General features: G+C 33.8%; 1 protein-coding gene across 7 annotated transcripts in view; it reads left to right on the top strand.

Annotated features, from left to right (window-relative positions):
- DOCK4 (dedicator of cytokinesis 4) overlaps window positions 1-12,770 on the top strand; it is a 500,144-nt gene that overhangs the window by 309,293 nt on the left and 178,081 nt on the right. For all 7 annotated transcript variants that reach the window (XM_031938825.1, XM_031938828.1, XM_031938827.1 and 4 more), the window contains exon 14: window positions 12,392-12,516. In XM_031938825.1, the coding sequence (XP_031794685.1) occupies window positions 12,392-12,516 (125 nt within the window). The remainder of the gene's footprint in view (window positions 1-12,391; window positions 12,517-12,770) is intronic.

The raw sequence follows: 12,770 nt of genomic DNA, 5'->3' as shown, positions 1-12,770 counted from the left end.
AACAGTCTGGTTCAGGAGTAGTCTCACGATGACTGTCTAGTCAGATATTTATTTTTCAGGATGTTTTTGTTTATGTAGGGAAGTTTTTCTTTAGCCTTATTGGCCCTTCTCTGTCATGTTTTTTGCTGCTCTTCTGATTTCCTCGTACTAGATTTTAAAACAGGGGTTCTGACTTTTTGGGGGGTCATGTACCCTTTTGGCAGTCTGATAAAGCCTCTGGACCTCTTCTTAGAATATTTTTTAAATAATTCAGAGAAATCTTAAATTTCAGTTAGAAATTAGTAAAAATATGGAAGGACTTTTTTCTTCCCATTTAATTTCAAGGACTCTATAAGATCTGTCCGTAGAAGTCAGGTTAAGAAGACTTATTTTAGTTTATAATTTTTTTCTATATGTTCTTGCTCTCACATGGCTGCTCAGTTTTTGGATGTGAATTCTTTAAAGTACCAACTTGGTTAATATTTACAGTAATGTTTAACAGGGTATAATATAAATAAAAAATAAAAAAAGTTTTTATGGTAGTGTAGTCTGGGGCAATTTTGTTAACAGAAAAAGGAGAAAATAGTAATTTTTTGGGTGCCCCTCAGGAAAAAAATCACACACCTTGTAAGTGGTCTTGCTTCCTTCCTGTTAAACTTCTCTGACCACACAGCTCAATATAAATGCTTATAGTTAAGTTTATGTTGCTTTAAACACAGCTTAACAATTTGTTTCAAATAGTTTCTGCCACTTGGAATTTAGTAATTTCAAAGGCCATACTAAGGACTTTTAGAAATTTAATTCTTTCTTTAACACTTAAACACTATCTGATTCAACTTTTATTCTTGCTTTATGCTTTGCCCAATATTTTGCATAATAGATTGATTAAGGGTCATAGTAATTCTCTAAAAATATCCCTGCCATCCAAGACTGTTTGGTATGTAGGTTGTTACTTCAATAAAGGTCTTGTTTTCTATTTATATAAGAAATTGATTCAAATTTATGAGGAGTCTTTTTCCAGTTAACAAATGGTTAAAATATCTAAATAAATACTTTGCAAAGGAAAACATTCTATCTATCCATAGCCATATGAAAAAGTCCGAATCACAAGGGGCTAGAGATAATGCAAATTAAAACAATTTCTAGGCTCCTCATACCCATTAAATTGGTAAATTTGACCAAAAAAATGACAAAACTGCAGGGACTGAGAGAAAACCAGCATATTAAGTATACTCACTGTTGGTGAAACAATATAAATTTGTTTAGCCATTCTGGAGAGCCACTTTTAACTATGTTCCCAATGACACTAAACTGCCTATATCCTTTGACTTAGTTACATATTATGAAATCTATAACCCCGTAAGATCAAAGAAAGAGGCAAAGGACTCATGTGTACAAAAATGTTTTTTGCATCTCTTTGTTGAGGTAAACAAACGAAAACGAAGGTAATGCTCATCAATTGGGGAATGGCTGAACAAATTTATGTAATTGTATACTATTATGCTTTAAGAAATGAAGAAAGAAGCAGTTTCAAAGAAATCTGGGAAGAATGTAAACTAATAGAGAGTGAAGTGAACAGAGCCTTTATGTAGTAAGAAGATTGTGAATACAAGCAACTTTGAAAGACTTAAGAACTATGATCAGTATAGTGACCAACCATGATTCCAAAGGAATGATGATAAAGTTAAGCATGCTGTCTACCTCCTTGTGACAGTGAAGTGATGGATTCAGGGTTCAACTTGAGACATACATATTTTCATAAAATGCAGTCTTCACCTATCCTCTCCTTTTCCACAATACACTCCAAATACGTTTTGATATAATATATTTTTATATCAAATATAATATATTTGATAATATATTTTGAGTGTACTCCAAAATAAAAAGGAAAGAGTTAGAATACCACATTACTATTTACTAATTCACACATCAAGTATTTGGGAAATTGTTGAAGTGTAGATTTCTCTGGGATAGGAGCTACTATTGAAATAACAGATTTACATTCAGAAGACTTGGATTGGAATTTTCACTCTGCTTTTTTTCTACTTGTGTGACCTTATGCAACTTTATGTGTCACTCAGAACCTTTGCAGTTTTATTAGTAAATACAGGGCCCTTCTAGTTTTAAATCTATGATCCCATGACCATATATTATGTTAATCTGATTTGATTTTCTGTAAGAATTTGCTAATTGAGTGCAGATTCTGAGAAAATATAATGGAAGACAGTTATGTTTTAGGAAGGTTAAATTGGCGGGTCCTGATTGTTATTACTGAGAGGAATTAAGATTTGGGTAGTGTTGATAGAGGGGAACAGATTATTTTAGGCTTTGAGTAGCCAGAATGTTAGGAAAATAAAGGCAGCATAAAATTTCTTAGCTGAAATTAAATTAAAGGCAAAATTCACCTGGTTACATCAAAATTTCTACATATTTTAAACATAAACATGACAATAAAATTTTTTTCTTACTGAGGCTACCTTTCCATTACGTACTAAGATTATTCTGTTTCTTCTTCTAATTACCTAGTTAGCTTTCTTATTGCTATTTGAGCTTATTTGTTCTCTTCAGCACCAATCTCATGTGTTGATTTTAATTAGCACTTGTTTCAACTTTGTACTCCTGAATGTTTTGGCAAAAATATGGCACTTTGCAGTAGTGGCAAATAACAAGCTGTGAAACTCCTAGGAAGAAGCATATGGAGGATAGTACCAGGAGCATGATCTCATCACTGATGTTTTCCTTTGGGAAAAAAATCATATTGTGATTCCTTTTTTAAAAAATTGAAATTTTCTAACAGGTCTTCCCAACTACATTGCTTCCTCCCTCTTTCAAAATCTATCCTTAATGAAACGGTCAGAATAATCTTTATATATGACTCTAATCATGTAAGTCTTACAATCAGAAATCTTCGTTAGGATTTCTTTTCAAGACTGAGTAAAGTTTGTATTCTTTCACCTGGCATTTGAGACCCTCTACAGTTCTGAAAGCTATTGTTACCTTTCTGTGTTTATGTTTCTTTTCTTCTCCCTGAGATCTGGGAAAGACCTTAGTTTTAAAAGGCCAAACTCTCCCACCATATTCTGGGCTATCTCCAGTGACCTTGTCTTATGTCTTGTCTCTAAACTCCCATGACTAGAGAAGAGAGTGAGACTGATGACTTTGCATTCATTTAAATCCAATTTATTTCCAAGTCAAGACAAGACGCTCTTGATGTCATTAATCCTTTTTGAGAATGAAGACAATCCCTATGTACTCTGAAGCTAAACTGGACTACTCTACATTTCCAAATAACTCTGTGATTTCCTTTCTTTATGCCAATTGTTAGGGATGTTATAGTGGGGATTAATTTCATGTATGAGGTTAGACTAGACATCCATTGAGTTCCTTTTCAACTCACAGATTATGTACTTTTGCTCTTTTGCTTCTTTCAAGCCTTTGTAATTTTTTTTCAACTTGTTGAAGTTTTGTCTGTCTTTTAAAACCCAATTAAAATGGCAATTGTGTCTTTTGTGAACTTTTTTTTTTATACCTTTTTTGGGAAAGGCCTCTCATTTCTTTTTGCATTCCCACTAAGTCTTATATAATACTTTGTTTCATACTTTTCTAAAATACTTGTAGCCTAATTATCTGTCCACATGCTATATATCTTACGAGTGTGTTTTGGAAACTAATTCAAATCATGTCTCTACTATTTATAACCTCTTGTATTGTAAAGTCACTTATCTTTTATCCTCAGTTTCTTCATCTGTTAATTGAGGAGATTGTAAAAGATTCCTGTGATTCTTAATCCCATGATTCTATAATCACTGATTTGTTCCAAGCAATAGAACAAATATACTTTCCATAGGACGTTATCCTAATGTTCTTATACTGAATTTGGCGACAGAGCTTATTTTTTTTCCACCAGAAACTAATATGGATCACTTCTCTTTTTATCTCAAGTATTTTCAGTTCTTAAAAAAAAAGTCAAAAAGTATCTATTAAGTTCTTACAATGTATCAAATGAAAACGATGCTTGAGGAATGGAATCCCAATTTTGAGGGGGAATGAAAGAGATAAAGTATATAAGTAGGGAGGGAAATAGAGAAAATTTAATTCATACCAAGGAGTATGTGGACATTAATGGAAATTCCTATCTCAGAATAAAATTTAAAATCCTTCAGGATAATATCTTTGAATGAGCAATATAATTTTTAACAGTAACCTTAAAGTTATTAGAAATGAGAACTCTATAAATGAGATGGAAATGGATTCCCTCTCCAGTTGGACTTACTTTGGCATAAGGAAAACTGTGTTAAACACTTAATAGGAGAAAGAGTAAAAAGGAGAGGGAAGTGGATGGATATTTGTTCTTTTTCTGAAAATGAAGTGAGAAAAATAGAAAGGAAGAACAGAACATCACTTGACTGGCTGGGAAGGCCATCTCCTAAGAAGATAAAAGAGCAGAGCTTCTCTGCTGTCCAAGAAAAGCAAAAGCCTTCCAAATAAAGTTCTCAAAAAACCTGTTGTTCTATTTGCTCCTTCTGGGATAGTTAGGACATGTTAGTTTCTTTATGCCCTTTTTTCCCCACTTGGAAATAATTTATTTTAATTTATTTTTAATAGCCTTTTATTTACAGGATATATGCATGGGTAACTTTACAGCATTAACAATTGCCAAACCTCTTGTTCCAATTTTTCACCTCTTACCCTCCCACCCCCTCCCCCAGATGGCAGGATGACCAGTAGATGTTAAGTACATTAAAATATAAATTAGATACACAATAAGTATACATGACCAAAACGTTATTTTGCTGTACAAAAAGAATCAGACTCTGAAACATTGTACAATTAGCTTGTGAAGGAAATCCAAAAATGCATGTGGGCATAAATATAGGGATTGGGAATTCAATGTAATGGTTTTTAGTTATCTCCCAGAGTTCTTTCTCTGGGCATAGCTGGTTCAGTTCATTACTGCTCCATTGGAAATGATTTGGTTGATCTCGTTGCTGAGAATGGCCAGGTCCGTCAGAACTGGTCATCATATAGTATTGTTGTTGAAGTTTCTCTTTAGTGCATTTAAACACACACACACATATTTTTTGCTGAGGAAATGGGGTCAAGTGATTTGCCCAGGGTCACACAGCCAGGAAGTGTTAAGTGTCTGAGTCCAGATTTGAATTCAGGTCCTCCTGTCTTCAGGGCTGGTGCTCTATCCCCTGCACCACCTCGCTGCCCCTTTGTCTTTCAAGAGGTGATTCGGGAGGCATGATGGAATGAAACCCTGCCTTAAAGGCAGGAAGAACTGAATTCAGATTTTCTGACAAATGCTAGTCCTGAGACCATAGTCTCAGGCAAATCATCTAACCTCTTAATGCCAAAGGCTATGACTTCTCAAACTTTGGTATCAGGACTTCTTTATAACCTTAAAAATTATTGAAGGCCCCTAAAAGTTTTTATGTATGGAATTTATTATACCATTTTTTTACCATATCCAAAATTTAAATGGATGATATTATGAAATATTTGCTAATTAATTTTTAAAAAGCTCCATTATGTATTAGTGTATTTTTTCAAACCAAAAATTAATGAGAAGTGATATTTTAATGTATTTTTATAAATTAATGTCTAGCTTAATAAGACAGCTGGATGCTAATTTCTATTTCTGCATTTAATCTGTTGCAGTATGCTGTTTTGGTTGTCAAATACGAGGAAAGTCTGGTCTCATACAGTTATGTAATTGGAAAAGAGGACTATTTTAATATATAAATATTGTCTTAGTATTGTCATGAAAATAATTTTGACCTTCTAGAACCTCTATAAAGGTCTCTGGAATTCCCAGGAATCCAAGTACCACACTTTGATAACCAGTATTGCAAGTACTATTGCCCAGAGTTGTACCAGATAGTGCATTGAAGCCAGAGTCAAGAAGATCATAGTTCAATTATGTCTTCAAGACAATTAATAGTTGTGAGATCCTTGACAAATAACTCTTTTTTAAGTCAACCATTTAATTTCTATCTATCTCAGTTTCCTCATCTCTAATTTGACAATAATAATAGTACCTACCTCCTAGGGATTTTGTTAAACCAAAATGAGATTATACTTACAAAATGCTTTGTGAGTCTATTATTGTAAGGTAGCTAGGTGACAGAACCAAGAATCAGGAAGATCTCAGTTTAAATGAAATGTAAAAAAACATAATATTTCTGAAGTTCTTAAATGCTATTGTTATTTTAGGCAATTTGCAGAGGACATGCCTCCTTGAATTGGTAGAAATCCCATCATATTATTGAAGTCATAGGTTCAGTCTCTTTCCCTGTTTTATCTTTACATCACTCATTTCAGACCTCACCTCATTCTGAATTGAACCTTCTCAAACGACAAAGAAAAAAGCATTTGATAATGTCTTCTGTGCCAGAATCTTACTACTTAGGTTCCATCTTGCTAAATCTGTGCTTATTCTGTAGCTCTTCATCTTGAGGGTTGGAGGCAACATAATATCCTTTTGTATCTTCCATGCTTACTCAAGAGCTTTTTATATTGTAAGCACTATTTTAATAAGTGCTTTTTCCACTCATTCATTATTATGACAGGAATGTCCTTGGAGGGTACCTTTTCACAAGACGAAGAACAAAAATGGCTTTCTAATAAGGGAATCAGAAACATCGCCAATCCAATCACTTTTGCTGCTCCCTTCTCTGAGACCTGTTTACTAGCCTCTCCCCATTTGAAATGGCAAGAAATTTAATCTGGTATCAAATATAATTATGCTAATAAGGAAAACCACAGTTCCTTAACAGGGAATGATAGGGGTTGAATTTTTAAAAATTTTGCATCTATTCCTCTGTGCTGCACATGGTAGGCACTCATTAAACATTTCTCATTGAATTCAAACCTTAAATTGAGGTTGGTGTATGAAGTTAATTGAAAGATGAAGTATCATTAGTAAAGAATATCAGCAAGATTTAAAGGAGATCAGATCAAGACCTAGTGCCTAATGAATGTTAAAGCACCTAAGTAAGGCTTTCTGAAAGTTTGATTTATCCTCCCTGGAGCATTTATAGGAGGGAGAGCTCAATGTACAGGCTTTGGATGGATTTCATTGGAGGAAATGTCTCCTTACATTGTCACAAATCTATTGAAGGGTTAAAGTGGAAAGACTAGCACAAATGGTAAAGCACACTCATATATATATATATATATATATATATAATCAGTACTTGATATTTTAAAAGTTACTCAAATGAGTAATTCATGAAAATGAATTTGTAACCACAAATATTTAAGAAGGTTTTTCAGTGATATAGATGGGCAAACTCTTTGTCTTCCAGTTTTGTTCATGTTATCCCATACATCCACTCTGTAGCTTCTCTGTTGTAGCTTACTTACAACCTCCATGAGCCTTCCGTTGCCCTCTCTGTTACTCATTTTTATCTCTTCATAGGCAGTGACTGTATGAAAAGTTATATTCTGAAAACTCCTTTTTTTTTTTAGGTTGGCTGGTTAGAACTTGAAATGCATTGAGTTCAGTTAAAGGCTGGTCTAATACATAAATCACATTTTATAACACGTCTCTAGGAAAGTTTTTCCAAAGTGCAGAGGCAAAAGGAGGTTCAGCAGCACTGGCCATGCATCTCCAGCTTCAACAGGTCTTTCCAAACAGAATAATAATATCTGTAAAATCCCTGGAATATGTGGGGAGGAAGAAAGATTAGGAAACATGCTTTTATGTAATGTGTTCTAGGCATTGTGCTAAGTTCTTTACAAATAATATCACTTTGGATTTTCACAACAATCCTGAAATTTAGGTGGTGGTATTATTATTCCCATTTTGTACTTCTGGAAACTGTGGCTGAGTGACTTGCCTAGGGTTACATAAATGGCAGGTTTGAGTTCAAATTCTTCTGATTCTAAGCCCGGGGTGTTATTTACTACTTGGTCTAGTTTGGCTATGTGGAATACCATCAATTTATCTTCATCTTTTTTTTTCCTGCTAAAACGACATTCGTTCATCTGGTTGGCAAGTGATGAAAAAAGAAAATAGTTGAAAGAATACTTCTCACTCACTCTCCTAAGTTTCAAGAGAACTTCTTCCATTGTGATTTTGTTTTTGTTTTTGCTAAGGCAATTGGGGTTAAGGGACTTGCCCAGGGTTACACAGCTACTAAATGTTAAGTGTCTGAGGCCAGATTTGAACTCAAGTCCTCCTGACTTCAGGGATGGTGTTCTAGTCACTGTGTCTCCTAGCTGCCACTTCCATTGTGATTTTGGATTGACTATTCTTGTTTTCAAAGAGGACCATGACATCAAGGAGGAGATGCTATGACATGCAAGTGAATTGGATGTAAATGAGGGAGGCTGTGCAAGGTCACCTGCCTCACCTTCTCCTCCAGAGCCATCTGGGTCTAGTGACCAGTTCAGGACTACTGGAGATGGCCATAAATGCAGTAGAAGATCTTGGTCCTTTTAAATTAAGATCTTTAACAAGTTTCAATTAGCAGACTGCTTTGCATAGAATAAGTGCTTAATGAGCTTTTTCATTCATTCATTAAATCAAAGAATGAATTAATATTTAATTCATAGTTTACCTATATGAAGGACTATAGGAAAGATGTTAAAACAATCATTTATTGGGTCTACTGTGTATAGACACTATTAAATGATTGGGGAAATAAAAATTTTAGATAAGAAACTGTCTCCATTGTTAAGGTCTTTTGAGTCTAGTAAAAGACATATGACATCTACGTAAATCACTAATTTTTATGACTCATAAGTCATAAATAGTTAACAAAAAGCTTTAACATAATGCAATAAGGCAGCACAATAGAAAAAGAAGACCAGAGCTCAAATGGAGTCTCAGACACTGACTAGCTGTGTGACTCTGGGCAAGTCACTTACCCCTATTTGCCTCAGTTTCCCCACCTGTAAAATGAGCTGGAGAAGGAAATGGCAAACCACTCCAAGAAAACAATAAATGGTATCCCAAGGAGTTTAGACATGGCTGAACAATACAACATAGTGCTGATTTTCAGTGAGTCTACAGAGGCTCTTAGCTTCTCTATACCTCCTTATCTAGATCAGCAAGTTAGGGTGTGGTGGGTCAGTTCCCCAGCCTCACTAAGGTGAGGTCTTGAGGTGACCAGAAAATCACATCAGCACTTCCAGAGGCCCCTCAAAGCCTAAGGTAGGGGATGACTGTTTGAGCCTTGACCTACTCCAGGCCACTCAACTCTTGACTTTGTGCCTCTTTCTAATCCATATTGAGGCAGGATTGTAGGGGAATTGGATGTTAGCTGTCACAAGTGTATATAATAGCTTTCAACAAGAAGCACTGCAATCAGGATAGGGTTTGTATTTAAAGAAGAAAAACATTTGAGTTGGGTTTTCAAGGGTGAATAAAATTCAGATACCTGTGATAGGGAACAAAATGGTTAGAGGGAAGATATCCCAGGCATGTCATAAGTTAATTTTTATGCCATAATATTTGTGCTTGTTTTTTTTACAAGTCCAGTTATGACTTTTACAAGTCCAGAATTGTTAGATCAAGAGCTCTTTTGAGACCAATGTCCTAATGTAGTCACTACTGAAATGTGTTTATTGAAAAGAGACATATGTATGGATCTTTAAATATGAGGCTAAGAGAAATGATTTTTGTTATCCACAAGAATTTTCAAAAAAGAACTACTTAAATCAAATTCAGAGAAACATTTTTTTTTATTTTTTTCTGGTTTGTTTTTTCTTTTTTTTTATAATTGAATTCACTCTTTTTGGTTAGTATTTTATTGGGTTTTGTTTTTGCTAAATCACATATATTTCTAAAACAATGCTAATTTTACCTTGGAAATGCCCTATTTTCTTGATAGTTTGTCAGACTAGGGTTGGAATCAGGAAGATCTGCATTCAGATCTTAACTCAGACACTTATTTCTCTCACTCTTAGCGAGTCATTTAAATTCTCTAGATCACAGTTAATTCATCTGTAAAATGAAAAAGTTAGACTTGCTGATTTCTAAAGTCTTTTCCAGCTCTAAAGCTATGTTTTCTATAACTTTCATTTACCAACAATTATCTGAGTATTGAAGTAAAAGTTTTTGTCTGAACAAGAAGTTAACAGTAAAAATTCCTGTCTTTTTTGAAAAATTTTAAATGAGGACAAAACCATTTGAAAAGCATACAAAATACTTTTTTTTTTTTTTTTTGGAAATGACAGTTTCAGAGGAAAGAAATGTCATTCACCAATTTACAGGGTATTATTGTGAATTTCCTTTCTGATTGAGTTTGAAAGTCTATTCTCCTCCTTTTTGGTGTTAGCAATAAAGGTACTGTTTTATATGATTTATTCTTTTGTATGATATTGTCATTTTCCATTTTGATGAACCATCTGTTTCCTGGTCAGCCAGCCTCGTTTGTATCTTTGGAATGGTATGGTTGGATTTTATTTTTGTTATAGATGAAGATGCCAGAATAAGCTGGATTATTCATGGGAGAATGTCACCAGGTTTATTGGGATGCCCCACAACACTGAAGAATTAAGAATAATTTCTTTCATGTATTTGGACACTGTACTTGCTATGTGATTTTTTTTTCTCCCTCTCTCCAAAAACATTGATAGTTTGCTTTCTCATTAGTAAGTTCTAAATAATAAGGGGTGGGCATTTTTTTAAATGTTCGTTTTAAAAAAGAATTCTTACATGTGGAATACCCTTAAATCCAAATAAATGAAATCTTGCCCATCTTCACCTTCAAATAAAGTTGAGTAACATGTTTTATTCATTTATAGTAAAAAAAAAATCCCCTTATTTAATTCTTACATATAATAGTTTAAAGATCTGGCTTTGCAGTTAAGGAGACCTGGATTCAGTTATTACCACTGATACATCTTGGCTATGTGACCCTGGACAAATAACTCTCTGTGGCTAAAAATTGCAAAGAAGGTGCCAATCTAGCACTGGTAAAGAAGTTTCCCACCACGAGCTCACAGGTCAGATCAAAAACAACAAAACAGAACAGCTGAATAAAATATGAGTGCCTGTAATATATCTGTGGGTCCTGTCTAATGACAGATTGAGGTGATTACATAAGAAAATAAAATATTTAACTTTATTAAATAATAAGTGAAAAATAGGGAGCTCTCTCTCTGACTCTGTCTCCACCCCCATTTCTCTCTCTGTGTCTCTCTATCTCTGTTATCTTTCTCTGTCTTTCTAGATCCCATTTTCCTCCCCTTCCCCCTTCTTCCTTTTTCATTTTCCCCTTTCCCTCTGTCTGCCTCTCTGTAGTATAAATTACTATGAATTTAGAAAATTTTTTCTTTTTTGTTTGTAGCTTCATGGTACTCAAAGTACTAGAATGGATGTGATTACATAGTAGAATGTTTATTATATCTTTATACCTAAAAGCCTACTTTTAGAATTATAGGGCTGGGTAGGGTCTTAAGGCTGACTCTAGGTCAAATCTTTCACTCTGCATGTAAAGAAATTAAGATCCAGAATTCTAGTAGCTATGAGATAATTTTACCTATTTTTTAAATAGTGAGATTGTTTTTAAAAAAGAAAAAAAAGCCTATTTGTTAAATAGCTATTATGTTCAAACTATAATGTAATGATATTGGTCTTCCCAAGTCTCATTATTTTAGTCACACCTTGCTAATGGGGTTGTGATATATCTGAAGAATGACAGAATGTGGGAATGTTTTTCTAGTCATTTTTAGGTAAAACTGTTGAGGTAAGATATTCACTTTTTAGCATAGAAGATGCAAGCCAACCTTTGGAGAATAGCTAATTATATTGGAAAGGACACTGGTGTTGGGATCAGAACACCTGGTTCTTTATCCTGGTGTTGACATGTAATAATTTTATGGCCCTGTGTTAGTCACATAATACTAATAACTAATAATAATAATAATAATAGATAACATTTATATGAGTACTTAATAAGCCAGGCACTATGCTTAGCTCTTTACAGATATTTTCTCCTTGATCCTTACAACAATTCTGAGAAGTAAATAGTATTATCATTCTCCTTTTGTATATGAGGAAGTTTCTGAGGCTAGTTTTGAACTCAAAACTTCCTGATGCCAGGCCCAGTGCTTTATGCACTGTGTCTTTAAGTGCCTCTATGAGTTGTTTGTTGAATTAAATTGAATTTTTTAGATAAGGAAATTGAGCCTGGAAAGGTAGTTTTTTTTTTTTTCTCCCACCTAATTTGTCACAACACCACAATTTTTTTTTTATAGTAAAACATTCTATAAATATTAGATATTTGAGGGGAAAGGTCAAGATTTTATATTTTTCATGGTTAAAGTGAAACTAGAGTACCTCCCTGTGGTATGACACATGCCATATTGTGTGTCTCAGAGTAAATATAAAAATACTTATCTCTTTATGTCATCTAACATATTTTTGTTTTGCTTTGTTGTCTATTCTTAATAGGTGAAATGAGGAATGATTTATATATCACCATAGAAAGGGGAGAATTTGAGAAAGGAGGAAAGAGTGTGGCCAGGAATGTGGAAGTGACTATGTATATCATTGACAGTAATGGCCAGAACTTAAAGGTATGTGTCACCTGTCCCATTTTCTCTTGAAACAAACATTTCATTTTAATTCCTTTGACTTAATCTCAATTTTTTACATTTTTGGAACTCTGCACATTTTTTTTTCTTTTAATTACTCAAAAAATAAGATTGAAGTAAGGTTCCTTGCTTTACCTTCATAATTATATGTTATATAGTAATTAGTTTATTCATGTAATCAGGATTCAATTTGTGTAGCAATTATTTCTTAAATATGATGCCTTATTTTTAGTTAG

This window comes from Sarcophilus harrisii, chromosome 5 (assembly GCF_902635505.1).
Source record: "Sarcophilus harrisii chromosome 5, mSarHar1.11, whole genome shotgun sequence".
NCBI classification, from domain to species: domain Eukaryota; kingdom Metazoa; phylum Chordata; class Mammalia; order Dasyuromorphia; family Dasyuridae; genus Sarcophilus; species Sarcophilus harrisii.
The sequence above is the reverse complement of the archived record's forward strand: the minus strand, read 5'-3'. Positions and strand labels throughout refer to the sequence as shown.